General features: G+C 42.0%; 1 protein-coding gene across 1 annotated transcript; it reads left to right on the forward strand.

Annotated features, from left to right (window-relative positions):
* On the forward strand, positions 1–20,379 carry slc7a10a (solute carrier family 7 member 10a). Its single transcript, XM_070910634.1, has 11 exons — positions 1–121; positions 5,721–5,925; positions 7,294–7,445; positions 16,519–16,644; positions 16,990–17,143; positions 17,359–17,482; positions 17,953–18,056; positions 18,237–18,333; positions 18,480–18,629; positions 19,997–20,174; positions 20,279–20,379. The coding sequence occupies exons 1-11, from the start codon at positions 16–18 to the stop codon at positions 20,377–20,379; spliced, it is 1,497 nt and encodes a 498-aa protein (XP_070766735.1). The 5' UTR covers positions 1–15.
* The last annotated feature ends 3,168 nt before the right edge of the window (positions 20,380–23,547 follow it).

Raw genomic sequence — 23,547 nt, forward strand, 5'->3', positions numbered from 1 at the left:
TGCAAGGCGGAGGCAATGGAGGGCAAAGAGAAAAAGAAGAAGGATAAAAACTCCTCCAAGAGCGACAGAGTCACTCTAAAGAAGGAAATTGGACTTTTGAGCGCTTGTGCTATTATCATTGGTGAGTGTGTGACAGCTTTTGTCTTAAGTGGTGTGTATTCATGTAGAGCAGGTCGATACGGTGAATTCAGCCACAAGGAAAAGTTAACAGGGAAACGTGTTAGAGCGGCCGGCTGGCGGGTTAACTATTGTAACGTGGCGGCTGTGCAGTTGACGCTTTGTTGTTAAAGTTACAATATCACGGCACACAATACGAGTCAGCCTGTGGAGGGGGTCCGTTGTTCGGGTCCTAATCTAGTGTGAGGACACTGCAGAGGAATGAATTAGATTTATCATTCAGAAATGGTCGAACAGTCTGACTTTCGGCACAAAGCCGCCAAAATACGCACAGAAAGAGTCGTTTTTACGCACGGACGGTCCACCTCTGATGTCTAGGTCTACTCCGGACTGGGGGGTTTGGGGTTTTGTGTGGAAACTGTTGCATCAGTCGAGATGATCTGAATATGGACATGCATACGTGGCTGGACCTTCTCATGTTGAAGTTGAAAGGCGTGCAGACAAAGCGCAGCCTCCATGTGGTTCTGCAAGACAGTTGAGCTCTAAACACACGCAACACTGCCGGAGTTAAGGGTTCAATTTCCCGAGTACTGCTCAACTGGGTAAAGCAAGGCAGTAATGCTGTTCCTGGCATTCATCTTATTATAACCCGCCCATACTAAAAATGCACACATTTGAAATCAAATGCTGCCATGGATTGAAGGTCTGTTATAAAACAGGAAGCTGCGTTGTTTCCTGTACATTACGATGTGATAGCGGGAACTGTTACAGTGTGCAGCCGCGGAATGAACATCATCTGCAGCAGTAAAGTCAACAGGTTATGCAGTAGGTATTATAATCTGACAGTGATGCAGAGGGTTCCCCAAGCGACTCATATCCTGCCTCTATATATGTGGAGGCAGGGGGAGGAAGCGGCTATAACCTGAATGACCTGAATGTTGTCATGACGTTATTTTTTGTGTGAGACATTTTGTTCTTGAAGTTTGTTTGTACTTTGGGTTTTTTTTAATGTACACTACAGATTGTTAATTTAGGGCAACTCTGCTGTTTAGGACTAAATTCAGCTTTGTCCCTTTTCATTTAATTTATCTTACATTAATACATGCTGACTGGTTACTCAAATATATATCAGTATACGCTTTATAGTCAGATTATAATATGGACCAAGAGCATGCAGGGTGAACCTACTGGACTGAATGATTATGACGGGGCTGTGCAGAATTTGTAAGACTGGATGAATGAGAGAATGGATGAAGAGATCGTCTTGCGTTCTGACCTTCCTCAATAATTACAATTTAAGATCATTGTGAAATACGAGCTCATGTTTGAGGTTTTCCAGCAGTCATTAATCAGCCTCAGTAAATCACCTATGTGTAGCCATACAGCAGGGGCAGTAGAGTTATAAGACAGACTTTAACTGGTGTCAGCTACATGTCGTGGAGCACTAGGAATGTGCTTGTATAAACATACAGTACTGCCATCACTTCCATAAGTCCCAAGTGTGCCTCTGCAGAGGAGATCTCCAAATGATAAGGCCCTGCACCACAAGAAGGCGGACCCCTCCAAGTAAAAAGGGGGTGGTGGAACGAACCAAGATGACTTGAAGCTGAAGAATATTGACGTAGCTGAAGATGTTGGACATTATAGCCTGTTTAACTGTGGTTTCCACAGTAGGGTTTTACAATGCTGATTCCCCCCCTATGCCTGCAGCTTGTAAATCCTCAATGATTTATATATTTAAGGTGATAAATGGCGAAATCTAATGAAAAGATATTTCACTGAGCAAACTCACCAGAACAAATAATAAATAGAGAACAACAGAGGCAGTTGTATCCTTAGGGCAAAGGACAAACAGATCTTTTGCATGAGATCTCAGGGAAGGTGGTAGATGAAGCACAGTCTCTGACATTCAAAAGAAAAGGCAACACCGTGCCACTTTCAATGGCAGTGTTATCATTTTAATAGCTTATCTGCATAACCAAGGTCAAGTCTATTGTGCTTTGATAGAAAATGATACCGTCTCAGTTAATACTCATTCTTTGGTTGGCCCATTTGACTCAGTTTTTTGTCTATTTGGCACAGTATGTAAATATATATATATATATATATTTTTATTATTTAATATTGTTGGTGTTAAATGCTCAAATCACTCAGGTTATTTGCCAAGTCTTTTCTGTGAAGCACAGATGGAGTGAAGCCTGTGCAGCTAGTGCACACATACAACATGAGTCATGCTACTACCCACTCTAATGTGGCTGGTGTAGGTGGAGAGAGCTAGCAGCATGGGGCTAGTTAGCAGGAGCCTTTTCCTTTGACGCTGGCTAAAACCTCTTTGGAGGGCACCATAAATTCCTCTATGCATGAAAAACCCTGCAAAATATAAATGCAAAGCATGCAAAAAACATTTGCATGACGCAGGACTGCATAGAAATCACTATTGCATTTCAGTTTTCTGTGATATAGTTGACATAAACGAAAGCTGCCTATTTCATGGTCAAGTCTGTAGGTATGGTAAGAGTTTGTCCACCTACTGCTCAACCAACCAGATGTGATTCTGGGGCAGTGTCTTTGTCTGAGGTCATATTGTCCTGTTTGACCTGGGTTTGGTTCAGGCACAGCCATAGTTGAGTGGTTCCCAGAATCACAGTCCATAACCGGTACTGGATCAGTGTCACTAGGCTTGTCATAGTACATGTCCGTGGCAGGGAGGTCAGTGTGGCTGTCGGTTTGGGTGAAGGGTACATCATTGTCCAAGTCCTCAGGGTCGCTTCGCCCTGTACTCATGGGGACATCATGCCTGCCAGAGGAAAGTGAGTCCCAAGTGTGGAAAGGATACAAATTCACCACATAAAAGACTCCAGCATCCACAGCCTAGTCAGCCTGTAGTTGACATCCCCCAGCTTCTGACTGTGAACAGGGGTGCTAGTTTAGCTGGCTATGAAGTTAAACTGTACATCAGACCAAGGGTGGGACTTCACTCTAACAAGGTCGCCAACAACATAGGTAGCACGACAACATCTCAAGTCATACTAGTGTTTTTGTCTGCTGTGGTCAAGTACCGCTCTGGCGTGGTCGTGGGCTTCCAGGCATGAATGAAAAGGGGCCGTGCGAAATCAGGAAATCTCAAGATGTGACACGCTTTCTCAAAACATCCATGGATTTTTGACATTTGTCATCCACGTGAAAAACTGCATCCTTCCTCGAGATCACGCAAGAAGCCTTCTTGCCAGCTTTCAAGTTCTGTGCTTGTGGCCAGCCACTCGGCGTCCTATGAGGAACTACTGGCAGCTACAGGCGTTGTTTAGGTGTGACAGCAACAGCAAGAAGTGCTTACAGATCGTCTACTGACATGCTAACCACATAGCTAACTACACTGACTGCTTGACTCGCTTCCAGAGTTCCTCAGATTGCGGTAGTAGTATTTTTAGTAGTGCCTGCCCTTTTTCAAACATTTTCCAAGGACAGCTTCTCAGATGGTTCTGTGTAACAAACCATCTGGTGCGTCAGGTTAACCACTAGGGTGGACTATTGGAGCTGTCAGCGTGCAAGGCTGCTTCACTGTGTGCAACTACTACTGGTTACATTTAGGGCTACACAGTAAATCAAATGTATAAAATGACTATATGAATCTCTAACCAAACTTATATCACACATCTAGGTTAACCACTCCCCCCCGGGAGACTGTTCCCCTTCAGGGGAAGGTGTCTGTCATTTCTGCTTCATGCTTGTTTATACTGGTAAGACAAGTTCAGATCCTTGAAGAGAAAGAAAGACGCTGCACCTACTACCAAACTACTCATTTTTCACACAAGCCTTTGGATTGAAATAATAAATTTGTTTTGGTTTCACACCGGAGGGCAGTGGAGGTATTTCTTCATTCTTCTCCATAATTTGAATAAATTGGTGAATAATCTGAGCAGTCATTTTAAGAACACTCTCAGCCAAAGAGCAGGGAGGCTGAGAGGGTCAGTAGGACTCACGCTTTCAGCTGAGATGCCAAACTTTATGACATAACAAACACAACATAGGCATTATGTAACGGCTCTGCATCTCACCATGGCCTCCACAATCAAATCTGACAGTGATAAATGCACTGCACAGACCTCCTCTTCCTCTGCATCATTAGGGAGCATTCAGAGCTGCTCTAACAGGAGAGCTACGATGGAGTGCCTCACTGGGTTTTAACAGCTAATACGTTTACAGTGGACGGAGTCATATTTTTTGTGAAGACTCCTTTTGTCCCAAAGTTCTCCAAAGAGAAGGAAAAACAAGTTTTGCTTGGACAGCTGCTGTTTGCTTACTTTCTTATGTGTGTTAGTTTGTTTTGTCTTTTCCTTTCGTAGAGATGATGACATGAGTGCCAGGTTGGATTTGAACTCATGACATGGTGGCTGATTAGTATGTGCCTTGGCCAACTGAGCCACCAGGGAACCTCTTTTTATCCCCGTTTGGGGAACAGCTGAACCAGGACCCCAGCGAGCCATGTTTCCACTACACCACAAGGCCAAGTTGGATTAACCAGTTCTTTCTATCAAATATAGTTATGACTGTGTCATTACGTACGGCAGGTGTTGCTTCTATTTCTGCGATTGTTTGCTGTGGTATATAAGTTATACAAGCAGGCTAACTGGCTAAACAAACAAATTATGCAGCAGCTGTACTGATGGTTTCCTTTCACAACTACTGTGTATACATCATAGGTCGCTTTGCTATCTCTTCTGGTCAACGGGGAGCTAATTAAGGGGCCAGTGTTAACAGATTAGTTGGTTTTCCGCCCAGTTGGACTACTTTTTAATACATTTAGCATAGCCAATGGCTGTATTCCAAAAATCATCCTCTCCTTCAGAGTAGTGTGAAAGAAATGGACAGGGCACTGTCCCACAACACAACACCCAGTGACTAATCACTGATGACCAACAAAACCTTATTGGCAGGTTGAATTCAGATCATTCACTATTTCATACTCATGCAGTCATCTGCAGTCATCCCCTTCTGTGTCATCCAGAATTCAACATAAAAACTTATGGACTGTAAGGGTGCGCTTTGACCTCTGACCCTTGACTTCTTTACAAGTGTATGTCTAAGTTTGATACCTAGTCTATTGTTACCTTTATTGTTTATTACTGTAGATACATCAGATGCATCCAGCACACCACAAGACAGACATAATGTTAATGATAAGGTGTTCTTTGGAGATTGCGTTATTAAATGAAACAAAAGTCAGTTGAAATGAATCTCTAGAGGTTTTATTTAAGCGGTTGGGATGTTTTAATAAACCTCTTGGGAATTTCTTTTGTTTTCACCCTTTGAGTTTGTCTGTCTCTCGAAAACCTGTATATGGATAATGGTAATTAAGTAGATCAACAAGCCTCAGATAAAAACAACTGATTACTTACTAGTAAAATCAGAAATAGACAAAACGTTTAGACGGTTAAGAGATCAATGCAGTTTAAATATCAAATACGATGGCTTTGTGTGTTAGAGTAGGCAGACTAATTTTACAGATGTTTGTGCTGAGTACTTGTAGTTAAATATTTTTAATTTTTAATAAATAGCATCTACAGGCAAGTGTAAATAACCTTAATCTTTGCTCTTCTCCTTAGGGAACATAATTGGCTCTGGGATATTCATTTCACCTAAAGGAGTGCTGGAGCATGCAGGCTCAGTGGGGCTGTCACTCATTGTATGGGTTTGTGGAGGGGGGATCTGTACCCTTGGGTCCATGTGCTACGCTGAACTGGGTGTCACCATCCCAAAGTCTGGAGGAGACTATTCATATGTGACAGAAATCTTTGGAGGGCTCGTGGGGTAAGTACTGTTGTTTGTGTCCACTTAACCTTTTTTTTTTAGATGGCTGGACCTAAACTACAACAGCAGTTAGTCACATCTCAGGTTTTGAAGAGAGTCATGTTGACTGTGTTTCCAGCAAATGTACTCACTTGGTGTGGATTATACTGCAACAGTCCAGGGTCTGCGCACAAGAGGGTTCGTTAAATAGGACTGCCTGTGTGGAACCAATCAGCTCTGAAGGTCTTGTGACTTTCATGTGGTCATGTGACATGTCAGCTGATCATAGAGGAGTACTGTAAGTCTGAGAAGGTCAAATGTGTTTAGTCCCTCTGTGGGTTTCACTAGCTTATTCATTTGAACGTGTAAAATGGGGCAAAGAAACACTGGTGCCACATTAGTAAATCCAAAGATGAACCATAGGCTTAACCCCCATGCCACTCCCACAAATGGTTTACATCCATTTAATTGTAAATGGAAACTACAATGCATTGAATTAGAAAGGCAGAAAGAGGGACATTCTCAATACTGAAAATGTTTTTACAATAATGTTCCACCACTTGAGGAGTTTTTGTTGGATGACAGCAACAGGGATGGAGTAGGTCATAAATATGCGCTGGTTAATGAAGGCACTGAGCCCAAAGGGGAAGGGGTTTAAATATGTGAATGGGCCAGTCCAGTGTCGATTAAGAAAAGAAAACAATGGACCGATCTACCTGTTTTATGGCCCAAAAGGCATGTCGGCGCACCGGGAAAGTGCCCTGTCTGCCAGATGGCCTGGTTTGGTCCCCTCATTAGTACAATATCACCAAGTTATGGTCAGCATTACGCAGCACCAAAGACCAAATATCACCTCACCTGTCCAACACTAATTCTTTAAAGTCTCAAGTTTAACAAGCCTAAAAAACTGAATATAGCAACATTTGTGAATATTTTGAATTAGTTGTGGATTTATCCCGTATTAGATTATTAAATAAAGGGCTGCACTGTAACAAGTCTAAGGAGAGGTCAAAGGTTACAGTGTCATTTAGGGTAAGATGAGGCATACTGGTTTCAGCAAGTTTCCACCTGCTATCTAATGCTGTCTTCACTGTCTCCTCTTCATGTCTGAGCACCAGTCTCTCATAACTGATGAAAAGAAGCCCTTGAGCAAGTCACCCAACCCCAACTGCTGGGGCTGTACAGAGATCAACAGCAGGAAACTGTAGTTGTGCCAGGCAGCTCTTAATATAAGCGTGAATGTGACGTGATGCAACTGACAGAGAGCAGTGAGAACCCCCCACCACAGCTCGTAGCGTCTATATATAAATCTTGAGTTAAAAAAAAAAAATGGCTAGGCTGTTTACGCTCACGTCAATAAATTCTGTGTTTTGTCTCTTCTTCCTGTAGCTTCCTGTTGTTATGGAGTGCCGTCCTCATCATGTATCCGACCACGCTGGCTGTCATAGCGCTCACCTTCTCCAATTACGTCTTGCAGCCGGCCTTCCAGAACTGCCTGCCTCCGTACATTGCCACCAGACTCCTCGCCACCATCTGTATCTGTGAGTCACAAACAGCCCAAAGCCCTCTGAAAGTCCAGATGAGTGTTAGTCATGATCCATGAGATCCTTTGTTTAGTCTATATTTGGTGCTTTGCTGTGATGTTTCTGAATTGCGCCTCCCAGAGTTCATCTGTCAATCAGTGTATCTTTTTCTTCTGATTTTCTATTTTTCTATTTTCTATTTTCTGTGGTGGCTTTGTTTCTTTCTGTTCAGTCAGGGTAACTACTGCCGCTAAAGCTAACCACATGGTTCTTCTGTTGATCCCAAACAAAGAGAAACTTACAACACATCCTGTGCATTGGAGGATTTTTCCAGGGCAAAGGCAAGGAGATGGATGGATGCTTCTTTTCATTTCATTTAAAGTCAGGTGCCACAGAGTGACTCTTCAAGTCAGAATTCCAAGTGGGAATAGGTTAGGCGAGGTTAAATTCTTCGAAACACACTTGCATTTCATGTTGTGAAATTTGTGAGAGAGGAAGAGCTGTGCCACTGCAATGCATAGAGTTTGTGATACCACCTGGCAGCTGGGAATGTCTGACCTTCCACCTCAGGAACGCAGCATTAAAACAGCAAATGTAAAAGCTTTCAATAACTGGGTGTACGTACAATCACTATTGTATTACATCTGTGATGGGGAGAAGCACAACAAGCAGCGATGTAAGAGATTATTTCACTCACTGATGTCAACACAAAGATCAGTGAGGCTATAATGAACTTTGTTTAGCCATACACATTTTGTGTGGCTGGCCAGTTGCCAACTGCCTAACGAGCAAATAACTATGTTCAAAATAATTCTCCTCCAGGAATAGTTGAAAAATCAACACCATACTCATAGCTGTCCGTCCAGGTGACTCTTAGCTTAGCTTAACATAGCATAAAGAGTGGAAATAGGGAGAAACAGCCTGGTAACCTCACAGTGACAACACGACTCCATCAAGTCACTGTTCCTGGCCAAGAAATATGACACATTACTAAAAAACTAAAATTCTCTTCAGTTTTTGTACAACATGTTAATTAGTGACATTTAGAAGTGCTGGCAGGTGGATTTTGTAACCTTTGGACAGAGCCAGCTCATCTAACTCTAACATAGCTAACGCAAATAATTATATTTCCCAAAATGATTAACTATTCCTTAAAACCAAAGATTATATAGCACAGGATTATACAGCTCCGTTTTTGTGATGATGTGAAATGCTTAAGAAGTGTTGAAAAACAAACAAAAAGAGAACTTTGACGGTCTGTGTCTGCCAGAAGCTTTGCTCAGCGTTTCCAAACTGATGTACTGGTTGATGGCTGGAATGTTGGACAGGTTAGTTTGGCTCAAGAAATTTTGAATAAACATAACGGCTTGTTGATGGACTTGTTGGTAGTCTGTCTGGAGAAAGCAGATTAGACACCTTTTGAAATCAGTTTCAGAGGATCCCATTGGCGTATTGATACTGTGACTGGCTGGTTTACATTCCTTTTGGCTGCTTGCTGCTGTTCGGGTCTCTGCCTCTGTCATCATGACATCCTGGTTCACAGTATCACACTTCAGACCTTCTGTTGCTTTAGACATTCAGGTCATCTGACTGTATGACCGAGAGTGACTCCCAGCGAACAAACTTCTTTCCTAGATCAACATTACAAGCAACTGATCCCTAACCCTTAGAGTAAAAGGTCAGAGCACACTTCGATTATAACCCTAACCCTAACCCACATCGATTATAGAAATATTGATTAAGCATTGAATGATGATATATCAGTATCAAGTGATGGGGAAACAAAATGTGAGCAAGGAAAAAGCAGTGTCTAGACAAATCTGTCCATCCAGCAGGATAAAATTGAGCACCCAGTGAGCAGTGTGTTGGGAGTGAGCAGCTAACAGGTGAGGAAGAGGCTCCATCAATGTAAAGCTACGAAACAAACAAAGGGTAAAACAATCTCTGTAAACCAAATCCAGCTACTTTCGTCTTGAAGATATGATATTGTGATAGTTCACAGTGTGCTGACAGCTGTCATTGTCATTTGATAATTGCTTATGAAACGCTGTGTTCTATTTCCAGCCTCTAATCTGATCCGCGCCTTTCCTTGAAATGTTGGAGTACAGCAATCTGTATTTAAATAGCCAGTGGCAAAAGCAGACTGTGCGTGTATCTATGTCGACAAGCCAGCCAGTTTGGTCTTGTGTGAACTGGATGGAGAAATGGGAGGGGGAGGGGGGTGGTATCTGTGCGTGAGAGCGTGTGTCAGGCTGGGGTTAGCATTTACAGAGCACACTGGTGGACCTCCACTATTTTTGGCGACAGAATGTTACAACTGCTGCCTAGTTAGTTAAGCCAGGGGCCCGTGTGTGTGTTTATGTGTTGTACTCTTGAGTGTGGTTTGAGTTTGTTTGTTTGTTCACGTGTGCTTGTGTGTGTGTGTGTCAGTATCAGTGTCAGACTATATAATGGTACCAGCCTTTGTGGACGCCGCTAATGAGAGGGTGTGTCTACGCCATTGTGCATTGTTTCACAGTGGTTACCGTGACGCTCCTGTCACTGAGCACCATGGAAACAGGAAATGGGCTGGACACCTTTCACATCAATGATGGGGGATCCCATTGGCCAGCTGGCATTCTGGTTGGCTGTTTGATGTTCCTATTGGCTGCTTGGTACCACCCCCGTCGTCCTCTCTGGTCCACAGCATCACCCTTCAGACCTGCAGTCACAATGAGATCGTAGTCATCTATCTGCGATCAGCATTTTTATAAGCTTGAATCCTTATGTCAAACTTATAGTGTCAGGTTCCACAGCACCCTGATAACAGATGGAGAAGATATTCCTGTGAACCCTACAAGTAGCTTGGATGATAGAGAAATTGAGGGTAAACAGTCTTTTCACCATAGCTCCATCATCACACACCAAACGCAGGTGCGTGAGACGTATCACTCCTCTAAAGCTGGTGGTGTAAATGATAAACTTTTAGTGAGATCTATAGGCCGTATATTTTCAATTCAAAGGTCACACATTCTTTTAGCCTCTTGGCTTACACCCCTCTGTATACAGGGAGTCACTCTGCAGTAGTGCTCATCATAAATGCACTTCTAGACAAATTCAGGACCATAAACCGCACACCATAAATTGACCCGCAGAAGTGAAAACCTGTCAAGTCGCTCATTATCTGCCCAAAGGGAATGAGCAAACACATGTCGTCAGTTTAAAGTCACTTTAGGAAAGACAAAGTTGAAGTATGTTGGCTGCCAGGGATAAATTGTAAACATTTTCCAGTGCTTGGTGGACAGTGTTTTTCTCAAACACTCGGTGAGATTAACTGGATTAAATGTTTTTCTGCACGGCTGAGTCTTATTAAGGCCCCTGTTATGTCAAGTGAATGTCTTGGTGAAGGGTTTATGAATGTGAGTCAGGCTAGATATGTGTCCCCTCCTCCTTCCTCCCCCGCAGAGTGTACTGCATGAGAGTCACAAGTGACCCAGGTGTGTGTGTGTGTGTGTGTGTGTGTGTGTGTGAAAACCAGACAGGTCCAGTTGTGGGCTGGTTGTGTTCTTCTAAGAATAGGAGCGCTGGACATCCCACAGCAGCATAGTCACGCGCCTAGTACACCCATTTCAGGAGATTTACTCTGTAACACCACTTTTACTTTGCTTTCCAGAAATGATCAATAGAATACAATTCTTATTACGACAAAATATAAACGATTCTAACAGGTCTCAGTGACCCAAGTATTGGTAATTTCACACCATACCCAACGATCACTAGAAATGCGATGTTTTGGGGTTTTGTTTTTTTTTTTCAAAGCAGGAGGGACACACACCCTGATCTCACATCGTTTTACTGAGGAGAAACAGTAAAAGCAGCTTGTGTTGTTCATTCCAGCACAGCAGGGAGCCAATTTTAGTCACCACTTGTGTGTGCTACATCAGTGTGGTGGTGCAGCAGTGGTAGAAAGAGAAGGGGTAGTAGTATGCTTCAGCCAGTCAGAAGTTGTATCTCACCCACTGGTTTTGATGGATGGCTTTAACGTATTCCTCAAAACAAGCCTTAGAAATCCTGCCATTTTTCAAATAAACACTGCCATTTCCATTTCATTGTAATGGAACAAATTTGTTTAAAACAAATATTTTGTAGATTTCATTTGCTTCAGGTGTTGTGCCAAAATCTGAACTGCTGCCAGAAGCTTAATGCCTTTCACAGGCACACTGTGTACTGTTTCAGTCCTTTGTGCCTTTATGCTGTGTTGTTGTTCTGCCCTTTATGGGCGTTCGGAAAAGAGAGCCCTTCATAGAGTCAGAACAACAACAATACAACTATAGGCACAGCGTAGACACAAATGAATGAAACAGCGCACAGTATAAAGGCTAAGAATAATTAGACATAATGCGATTAATGTGGTTGAGTGATTTAAATTTCATGTTGGCAGTTCTAGACTTCCACAGATTCCCTGACCATGCTGAACTTATTGTTTTATTGAATGCTGCACAAAACTCATTTAAGAGTTTAATTGAGGGATCATGGTCAGTCACCAGACTAACAGCTACAACTGCTCGGCAGATGGAAAAGTCATTCATCGTTCATTGAAAAAAGAAAAAGAACAAAAAGTGAATCTGCGGTTAATGAGATCATCACATAATGCACATGGTTTGTTTCCTTCAGCATCTTTGTTCCATCATTCGTTAACCTGTAAGCTGCTCTGAATAGAATCATTGGCCGAATGCATCAAATGTGAAGATGTGAATGACGGGAAGTGATGCTGAAGTGTAATAATCACGTTAAAGAGTAAATACAATAAAAAGTAAATGCACCACAGTAAGAAGAAACATGGCAGCAAAAAAGAATGCCACCCTCGTAGTGTCTGAATTCATAAACATGTCTACACACAGCTCAGTGAATGCTACAGAATGTGGGGGGGGGGAGCCTGTTCCTGTCATACAGGAATGCTGGATGTAATTTTCTGCTGTTGCAGCCAGCTGACACTGGTTTCAGTTCATGCCCGTGAGGAAGACAGCACAAAACAAAACAACAAATGAGCACAAAGGTCAAACCAAGTTTATATATTTTATATTCATGATGTTCTCATCTATTTTTATTCTTAAGGATACTTCAATAGAAATAAGAGTCTGCAGAATTATTAATTTTTCATTCAAAGGAGTCTGTTATTTGCATTTTACACCAAAATCCATTAGAAAATGATTATATAAATAAGGTTATATAAATGTTAGTTTTTGCTCCTTGTTCTGCAAAACCAATCTCATTTCCACCATTTAACATGTATAATTATATACTGCCCCATCTGTCTGTAACAGTCTGTGTTGTTGCCATCTGGGCTGGATCTCAAAAAAGAGAGTTTAAGTCTGAATGAGAGTAACTAAAGACAGGTTAACAGTGATGGCTGGGTGCAGCCTTCCTGTTATCTACCCCTACACTACATCACTGTGTTAGTTGTCAGCATGTCTCTGCATTTATGTCACCCAGACTAAATCCTGTAGATTTACGGTTGTCTGAAGGGATTCTTGTGTCAGATACCTTGTGGTGGATAGATAGGACTGGGGGGTTATTGCCAGTTCAGTGACTCCAGTGACCAGATCCTGGACCAGGAGGAGGCGTTCCTGAGGTTAAAGCCCTCTGATAAATCTGCACGAAGTTGGGATCAGAATCCATTAAGAGTAAAAGCAGTAATTAGTTTAGTATTCTGGTGCTGAGGCAGCCTTCAATAGAAGCTGTGACGGCAGGACACAAATTTACCTGTGCTGTCACATTCAAAGCCCACTGGCACCTCCTTCCTGTCAGGGTCAACACAGAGGGAAGTGGGAGAAGGGGGTGGTGGAGGTTGGGGGGGGGGGGGATTCACAGGAACACAGGAACGGAAATGCATGTAACACCCCTATGGTAACGGACTATAAAACACAGCGGTGTTGTAGGGGAGAGAAAGCTCTGCCCGGTGCCACCAAAACCTCCTGCCAAAAATTTGCACGTGTGTGTATGTGTGTGTCCGCGCCAGCGGAAGCAGTTTGTTCGGATTTCTGTAGTGGGAGGGGAACCTTGCCTCAGTGATGGATGACATGGTCGATAACACCCCCCGCACTTATAGGCTCGTACACACATACTGCTGTGCCACTCCTCAAGAGAGTGCGTTTGTGTGTAAAAGCACAGAGAGAAACTGAGAAATATGGAGATTAATAAAATAAAGAGAGGAAACAAGAAAAAAAGACGAGAACTGAGAGACAAGGGGAGGGACAAAGAAAGAAATAGTCTACACAATCTTACACACACCCTGTGGCCTAAACAGCTTCCTAATCTCTAGCTCTCGTTAAGTGCCACAGTGCACGTGAAACACAAGCAATGGTCACTAAGTGGATTACAGCCAGGGCAGAGGTAGAGCTATACACATGATACGATTTCCACTAAGGCACATTCAGGGCGATGCTAACTTCCGTGTTTGCCTACAAAATCATATCATCCCTGCAACACTCTGTTGTGGCCAGATACTAGTTTCCGTACATAAAAGTGTGTATATAAACCTATTGTAATTAACGTTACACTGAGCAAAGCTTAAGAAGGCATACAGGTCTACACCTGGTCTAATTTTAAATGAGGATTTATCAGACAACTTTACAAACACAAGTACTTTAAGGTGGTTGTGGTTGTCTGTCAATGGGTTTGGAGCGATGTTTAGATTTTATTATGTTACATTTAAAAAGCCATGTGTTTGGTTAATGTTAGAGCCCTCTGCACGTCACCGCAGGTGCAATACACTGAATGAAACCCTGTTTTGGTAGACTGAATCTCCTCTACAAATCCTCTGCTACTGGCTCATTCAAAGTATTTTACGGTTTATTATTCTGATTTCCTTCGTGCATAAAAAATGATAATTAAATGACTATTGTAATGTATTACAGTGCTCTTAGGAAGACAGAACATACATTTAATATATTTCATTGTTTATTTAACCTGCATGCTATACCCTTTATGTTAATGTGACAGTATTTCGTTGGAAATGTCAGAGAAAGGTCCAACTTAGTAAGATTACTGTTGCAACTTTAACAAAAAGAGCGACTAAAAGTGACTCTGGCGCTTATACAAACACAAGACCAGGATGTAGAATGACGTTTATATAACGACGTGCATGTCTGAAAGGGGCTTACAACATCACATTATACAGCACACTTCATATACAGCATATATCAAGTGAAAGCTGCGAGTCAGTTCAGCCAGCCCAACTGTACACTCACAAGACATACTCCTCACTGCAACGCAATCCTGACATTTTTAACCCTTTTAATCATGGCGGAGTGTTTAAGCTGTCAGTGCTCTTCCCATTCCTCTGCTGCAGGCCTGCGGACACACTGCTCTTCAGAAAGCTATGCTGCTGCCTGCGGCCGCTGCTGTCAACATTTCAAAAGCCCTTCCTCCACCCAGGCATCCACCTATAGGCTCTGAGCCTAGACACCGAACATTAATTTATACATATTCTACTCGTGAGTCGGCTGACTGAATTGCAGTTAGGGTACATTATTTTTCAGACTCAAATGTGTGTGGTGTAATTTGTACACGAGCGTGCTGGAGTGACAGAAAATTACTACTACACAAAAGTCCTAAAAATGTTTTCTCCGTCTTTCTTTCTCTGTGCTGGTAGCTCGACTCCCACTTCCTGCTGGGTTTACCTCTCCCTTGTAAGCCTGCACTTGAGCTTGAGGGCAACTGGAGAGCCACTTGCACTTGCTCGGATTGGCTCATTTGGATTTTGGCCAGCCCTTGTTATGGTGGCACTCGCAAGCACGCAAAACTGAGGGTCAGTGTGAAGGTCTCAATGGCTTGGGGAGCGGTGTGGGCAGCAAGGGCACACACACACACACACAGACACACACACACACACACACACACACACACACACACACACTATGCCAGTAGGAAACGGGAAGTAGGAAATGTTCAATTTCAATTCCATAGACTTCTGTCTGTTTTGTCAAGGAAGATGTTTTCTTTCCTTTACCTCTGTGTGCTGACAGTGAGACAATGTACAGACCTTTAAAGAGGCAGCAGGTTACAGCCCATGTGACCCGGCACAGTATGTACAGTATGTTTCATTGTGTAGTGACAAGGCAAACAAGTCAAACACATACTGTCGACTATGATACCTGTGTATGGAGATTGAATGTTGGCATAATTAGAACACTATTCAATATGTTGAAGGTCATCTCATTTCCACATTTTATTCCATTGCTCTGTCAGTGCAGAATAATGGAGCTTTGATTCTGATGCATAGCATCCCTTATAGTTTTTAAAAAAGGGTACTAATTACCTTAATAAAAAGGTACATTGCATTTTTAATTACTTACTACTTAATAAGGTTAGTGTCATTGCTGAAACCAGTCCAGCGTATTGGAGACCGAGTACAATCAAATCTAACCTTCCTACTCATTATCCCTGTATTTCAGTATAAGGGTAAATAAATAGTTACAGTGCCCTCTTACTGAAACTGACATAGGTGGTTAATAAATCTCATTGTGTCCTGCTCAAAATGTCACTACAATAAAATTCTTTAATTGAAAGGATGACTGGGGGTTATCAAAGGAAAACACTTACCAAGTCTCTCAGACAGTTCTCATTGTGATGTTTACTTCCTGTCTGTATGTCCTACATGGTCTACAATATTAAAGTATGATTAAGAAAAAACTTATAGCTCAGTGTCTTGGCTTTGTGGCTCAATGTTGATTCCTGCAGCCAGAGGATGTTTTAGAGGAGCAGGCTGAAAGGCAGAGGTGTGGCCCTGTGCACTTATTGGCATCAACTAGGAGCTCATCTGGTGAACATCGAGCTTCAAACTAACTTCAGCTTGATGCTTTATGTGAAACATGCATCCAGCTGGTGAAGACCTATGCTGCTTCTCCCTGACGGTTAAGATTTGTTACCATAAAAGTGTATTTATTTCTTCTGAGGTTATTCATTTAGTGGAGGCGATACAGACTCGTCATACAGGGCTGTGAAAAATGCTGCATTTATAAAGTCGATCAGAAACATGATGCTTTTAAATGATTTCAAGTGTATCTGTACGTGTGTGTGTGTGTGTGTGTGTGTGTTTGTGCCGACGCAGTGTTCCTGACCTGGGTGAACTGCTCCAGTGTGCGCTGGGCAACGAGGATCCAGGATGTTTTCACTGTCGGAAAACTCCTCGCTCTGGCACTCATCATAGTGGTAGGACTCGTCCAAATCTGCAGAGGTAAACACAAACATACACACATTCTGGTGAAACCCTCAACATGAAAGTCATTTCTGCTAAATATTATTAAAGATATAGCCTGAGTGTTGTTTTTAAATAATATTTAACATGAATTTTATATGCAAGATGACACATTTAGATTTTAAAAATCGCCAACAAGCCAAACACAATTAAAATATAAATAAACAAATCATCTGAGCATACTGTGTTCAGAGTATAGTGCTGAACCTTTACACACTTCTTCTGCTTGTTTCTGTTTGGATTTTCTAGGTGATCTTACATAGGTACTTATTAGGCTAGGCCATGATCTTCCATTCACACATCCCCTCCTCTCACCTTCTCCAGGTCACTATGATGCCCTGCGGCCCAGTGTGGCCTTTGAATTCAGTCAGGACCCCTCGGTGGGGCAGATAGCGCTGGCCTTCCTTCAGGCCTCCTTTGCCTACAGCGGCTGGAATTTCCTCAACTATGTCACAGAGGAGGTCGTGGAGCCACGCAAGTACGGCACGCACATGCACAGATATACATATCTCTTCGTATAACTATACCTAACTATAACTGTTGGTCTAAATGGCAACACAGCACTTAATGGAACTGGCACTGGAACATAATGTACTGCTCAGTACACTTAAATATCTTGCGTTCTGTGTTTTGTAACACTGGATCACCAACATTTGAATTACCCTCATTACTTACATCATTATTTTTTATCAGGAACCTGCCCCGTGCCATCTACATTTCCATCCCACTCGTGACGCTTGTCTACACTATGACCAACATTGCCTACTTCTCCTCCATGACCCCTGAGGAGCTGCTGGCCTCCAACGCTGTGGCAGTGGTGAGCAGCTCTCCAGCTCCATGAAAGTTTCATATGGAGCTTATAGCAGTTTATACATTGGTCTGGGAAAATATACTGACTATGAGTCTGCTGAGATGCTTGCATGAGGCAGACCTCAACCAACCAATTAATCAATCAGTCAATAAGATTAAAGTTTATTAAATTTTACTTAACTTTTAGTTCAGTTTGTGACTACTTTCCGTTGTTCCTTTGTTTTTGCAGTGTCTTGGCGTATTAAAGGATAAGATTATTAGAATTTGAAAATCAAAATCACCTAAAGGAGACTAAAAACAACAGTTTTCTCGCCACAGTCCGATATAGCTATGCAGGATGTTCAAAATGCACATTGTGTCTTTAAGTGAAATTAATTAATAAAACACATTACTGTTAGGGACTGAGTGAATGAGTCAATAAGTCATCCACTCAGTAAAAGTCAGTAATCTCATTCATCAGATGTTGTGTTGTTATAGACATTTGGAGAAAAGCTGCTGGGGATGTTTTCCTGGGTGATGCCGATCTCTGTAGCACTGTCCACCTTTGGAGGAATCAACGGATATCTGTTCACCTCCTCCAGGTAGAACACACACACACACACACACACACACCCTGCTTTCCTATGCACTACATGCCGAACCTTCATTTAAATGTCCTGTTATGACAAAATAAAAATAAAAACAAGGGTGTCAAGAGTTACTCCTAACATGTATCGTAAACCTGAGCATACATGCATACGAGTGTGTCTGTGTATCTGCAGATTGTGTTTCTCGGGAGCCAGAGAGGGTCACCTGCCCTATCTGCTGGCTATGATCCACCTCAAGAACTGCACGCCAATCCCCGCCCTGCTGGTCTGCGTGAGTACTGCACTCAGTTGTGTCTACTCAGTTGAGCTTCACAGGAACACACAACAGAAGTGGTCGCCACACACAAATTATTTTAGAATATTGATATGTTAGTTTAATATGTACTTGACATTTGAACCTACCTTCATCTCCTACAGTGCATTGCCACCATATTCATCCTGTGCATTGGCGAGACACACAACCTGATCAACTACGTGTCCTTCATCAACTATCTGTCCTATGGGGTGACCATTGCCGGCCTCCTCTACCTCCGCAAGAAGAGACCCAACCTGGCCAGACCCATCAAGGTACAGAAACCTGAGAATCACAGAATTGAACATAATTTAAAACAACATAATAATTTAACTCATTTTATTACATAGCCATGTTGAAGGCACAACAGAGTGTTAATTAACCATCAAGTCATGGCTCTCTGCAGTTTGCTTCAAATAAACTAAACCAGTGACCCCAGAGCCAAAACAAATATCAACTTTTCACCTTATCAACTGTAACTGGGAAATGTTGAAGATATGTATGTATTCTCAGCAAAAATGCAACGGATACAAAATAACATCAAGACACACTGAGGAATAAAAAAAAATATATATGGAGAGAGAGAGATACAAAGGAGCCGATTATGTATTGCAATTAATTCAATGGGGCCAAACGACCACAAAAACGAAAAAAGAAAAAGTGACAACATTTTAACATTGTGAAATGTGCATAATGTTCACATTATTTCCCTACATCTTCTTCTTATTATTATTATTATTATTATTATTTAATGAATAATACTTGCTGAATTGGCAATGAATTGGTTTGAAAATCTTACGGCTGAAAATTCAATGCAGGACAGCGAGAATATATAATGTTAAGCTTACCTTCACATTACCTTCATGAGGACAAATGTCCCTTAATGCCCACGTTTATTCAAAAAGTAACGTGTCGCTAAGTCTACGTGAAGCGTGAGCTGGTAGTTTCGGCGCTTCTGACACCATAAAGTCTACGTTTAAACATCGGCGGGTGTAACGGCTGTGGCCAATAAACGTTAATTGTCTCTTTATTTTTTAAATAATAAAAAAAAAAAAAAAAGAAATGTTGAAATGAAAACTAGCTCAAAGGGTAGTACAGTAGCTTAGCGAACTTAACGGTAGTAATAACGGCACTCCCACCAGCTGGTGCCTCTGACGCTACGCCCCGCCAAAAGACAGCGTCCTACTGGAGGGGGGAAACGCCACTCTGCCGGCCATGGATGTGCGGCATAATGTATCCAAGTGGAGGACTGAGATAATAACCTCCGGCCCCCGTCTCGAAGAGCTGACTGCAAGCTTTGCAAGCCACCTCGCTGCATGTGAAGCCCCCGAAGCTTCGAATCTTTTTTTAAGGCATAAATTGAAAGAAAGCCGCAAAGCTTCATAAGGCTTCATCCACCCATCGCTGGTAACGCATTCGTATTTGAATATTCACCTGAGCGGCCGAAGTGGAGAACGAGAGCTGTCAACGGGATCGTGATGTGTAGGTCGTCATGGACATGGATGATATTTTGGCGCCCCCTGGTGTCGCAAAGGTTGATTACACGAATTGATGAAGCGCAATCTCAATAAATGCCAGGTGACAAAAAAATAAACAAATCCTCAGGACTGTGTGGAATTATGTCTATTTCTGTCCTGTGCAGGTAAACATGTTGATCCCCATCACCTACATGGTATTTTGGGCTGTGCTGCTGGGCTTCAGTCTGTACTCTGAACCAGTGGTCTGTGGCCTGGGAATGGTCATCATGCTGACTGGAGTCCCCGTATACTTTGTGGGTGTTCAGTGGAAGGAGAAACCCAAATGGGTCTACAGGCTAGTCGGTGAGTTTGTCTGTGCCACTGTACGGTACTTAAATTATATTTATTATGATATTAGCAGCTAGTCCCTGTAATTAAAACTCCTCCTACTGTATTTTGTGTCGCAGAAAGAGTCACATACATGGGCCAGAAGGTGTGTTACGTGGTGTTTCCTCAGGAAGACCCTTCAGAGACTGAACCCCTCACTGCCTCCAAAGCCACTGACTGAGCAGTGCAGTCAACCAGGAATTCCCTTTTTACATCAGCACCTGTACTTCCAGTTTTTGCGTTACAATTTTTTCACATTGTTTGGTCATTTTGTGAACAATGAAGAGACGGTTTCGTCCATGTTCTTGCACAGGTGCAGCCTGAGTGGGGCTGCGATGAAGCGCCAGTATAAAAGAAGCAGATGGTTATACTTAGGGCATTAGCATGTTAAGCACTCAAAGCTGCAGAATTTGTTGGTTTGGTAGTACTGCTGCCCCCCCCCCAGTATGCCAAGTTTTCCCTTTCATACAGATGTTTATCTCATCTTCTTCTCCCTCACTCTGCTCACTCAAGGAATCTCCATCTGTCCTCTTCTGCTTCTCTTCCAATATATTCTTTCTTTTATGACTTTAACTAAATCCTTGAGCTAATGTGCCTTATGAAATGTATGTGTTGGTATAGTGTATTGGTTTGTGCGGGTATTTTGATTGTGTAATAACTTTTTATGAGGTAAATATGCAAGCAGTTTCTGCACTTAGCAATACTTCTCTATTACTGCTGCTACCTTCAGCTCTGTTTCACTAATTACTCACATGATGTTTACTGTTTGTCAACTGTGAATGAGTAGTTTTCTGTCTGTATCTCTGCCTAGCTACAGTATCTGGCCGTTCTTTCTTTACACCCACTGTTCTCTCTCTGTCTTTTTATTATATCACTTCTCTATCCTGAGAGACACTGTAGGCGCCTCCATATTATTATCAGAAAGATTATCTACACATCTTTCCCAGCACAGGAGAGACAGGAGGATGACAGGAGGTTTGCGACTGACTCTCTGAAATGAATAAGCTGCATCATTACAGCATTACAGCAACATGTTAACAGGCTGTTCTTCTAGGGTTTTTTAACGTTCTCCTGTCTCCTCCTTTGGTCTCTGCGTTGGGAACCTCAAGCTTCTGTTTTTGCTTTGGAACTGTTCTCATCTCTGGGAATGCCACTGTGAACTCTTTCAAGGTGCTTGACCCACCATGACATTTATTAGATTTCAGATTTCTCACCAGATGTTATCATACAGTACTTACCATTAACATGTTGTTGGATAACATTAGCAGAATCCATATTGACAGATAGATGGGTGGCTGGCAGTGGATGTTTACTTGTGCATGGGCCTTCTACCACTTCCCCAAAGACGCATGATCACTGCAATAACTCCTGGCCCACTCACTTTTTATAGATCAACTGACTTACTATGATGCTACTGACATAATATAGTTATATAATTGATTATAGTCCCATTGACTTCTGTGGTCCCGTTGACTCAACATATTGGCTTATTATGGCCCAATTGAAATACTAAGTTGCCCCCAAATTATTATGGTCAAATTGATTTCCTTACTGAAGTTGTGGCACCACTACGTTAACACAGCATGATCATTTACTGTGGTCCAGGAGATATTGGGGTTTACGTGCATTTGGGTAATCTCTTATAGCACTTGTCTATAAGCTGCATTTGTTGTAAATACAACAGATCATATGAGGTTTTGGGCCAGTGGCCTTTTTTTAACATGATGTAAACCAGCAGGTTGGAACTTGGTTGAACTTTTTGCAGGCCAGCAGACGCTGGGAGTTTCCCCCCAGCAAAAAATTCACAAAAAAAAAAAAAAAAAGAGACTCACACTAAGACAACATGTATGTCTGTCTACCATGTCCAGGCGCTGTTAGCTCAGTTGATATCTGTAAATACTGTGTAAAGAAGAAAAGAACCGTTACAAATGCGCCAGGGACTCCTATGAAGATCACATTCCTCAGACATGTTGTGACACATTTACATACTGTACAATTGATGGGTATACCTCTGTGTTTTGTAAAAGTGTGTGAAGTTGTACGAGAATAACAAAGTAATTGCTTATTAAATATAGCAACTTCTAAGAAACATCATGGTTTTTTTTTTGATGATGTAAGTGGGCATCGTGTCCTCAATAGCTGAAGTGACCTGATGATGGCGCGAGACGTAAAGTCAGGGGAAGCTGTACTTTGCGTTTTGCGCTAATTAGCAAATGTTAGCATGGCAACACACTAAACTGAAGATGGTGGACATGGTAAACATGTTAGCATTGTCATTACAAAATAAGTCCTGTCAAATTACTGAATAAGTATTGTGAATACATACAGTGAATAAATGGCTTGCCATAAACGGCCAGCATGACGGAGGTAGTAGTACTGGCAGTAATAATATTTTGATGCAAACAGAAAAGTTAGAGGATATATTTTGTACAGTGGAAAAAAATCACTAAATAGCTTGAAGTTTATTCATTGCAGGCACAGGAAAACAATGACTAATAAGCAGAAGGCTGTACAGGGTTTTGATCAGCAACCCCACAACGTCACGGTGGCATTTCTCTTTCAGCACAAAATATACAAATATAGTTCTCAAAATGGGAGAAATGCTTTTATACAAACACAGTATATGTTGACTTCAGCTTTTGAAGGGGAATGAGAGGGGATGCCATTATCAGACAACCTGGTTCAGTAGTACTTTGCTTTCCAATGGCCTTGAACCAGTGTATTTATCTGTGTGCTAACCCATTGCAAAGTGCAGTTATTACTCAGTGATTGTAGCATACTGGAAAGGGTTTGATAATGTACATCAGAATGAATAAATGGAAATAAAAAACTGAGCCTAGAAGATCATGACGTGGCTCCTGCCCAGCAGTTAATCACAACTTTAAGAAACCAGTAAAATCCAGGGTATGGAACCGAAAACCTTGATCCTGACTGATAGATAATAAAACAACAGCATAACCATATCAGCGGCCACTGTGACACAATCTCACTTTACACACAAAGAATTCAAATTGTAATGTTACCACGTCATTCTCTATAATTTGAGGGCTGCAGTCTGAAAAACATGAAAAGCAATGAAAGTTGCAGAGACTTTTCCAGATTCTCATTTAAATAAACGGATAAATACACTGGAATAAGATCACTGAAACACACATTTTCTCTAACTCCCCTGCCATAATAATCCCAGAGATTCCTGTAGTGCACTATAACACAAGAGCAGTTGGTAGTACCGATCACATCATAAAGCCGTGTCCAGACACATAGACAAATCTAATCTCTTCAAAACGTGTAAACCACAACTGTGATCCGTGAAACTGTCCATGATATTTACAACAGCAAAGAAAAACCA

The sequence above is a fragment of the Enoplosus armatus genome, chromosome 1 (assembly GCF_043641665.1).
Source record: "Enoplosus armatus isolate fEnoArm2 chromosome 1, fEnoArm2.hap1, whole genome shotgun sequence".
Taxonomy (NCBI): domain Eukaryota; kingdom Metazoa; phylum Chordata; class Actinopteri; order Centrarchiformes; family Enoplosidae; genus Enoplosus; species Enoplosus armatus.

Bases quoted from the DNA above. Each gene is read 5' to 3' on its own strand.
- slc7a10a (XM_070910634.1), top strand. From the start codon at position 16: ATGGAGGGCAAAGAGAAAAAGAAGAAGGATAAAAACTCCTCCAAGAGC. The intron at 122-5,720 runs GTGAGTGTGTGA...TCTTCTCCTTAG, and splicing joins CGCTTGTGCTATTATCATTG to GGAACATAATTGGCTCTGGG. The intron at 17,144-17,358 runs GTACGGCACGCA...ATTTTTTATCAG, and splicing joins GAGGTCGTGGAGCCACGCAA to GAACCTGCCCCGTGCCATCT.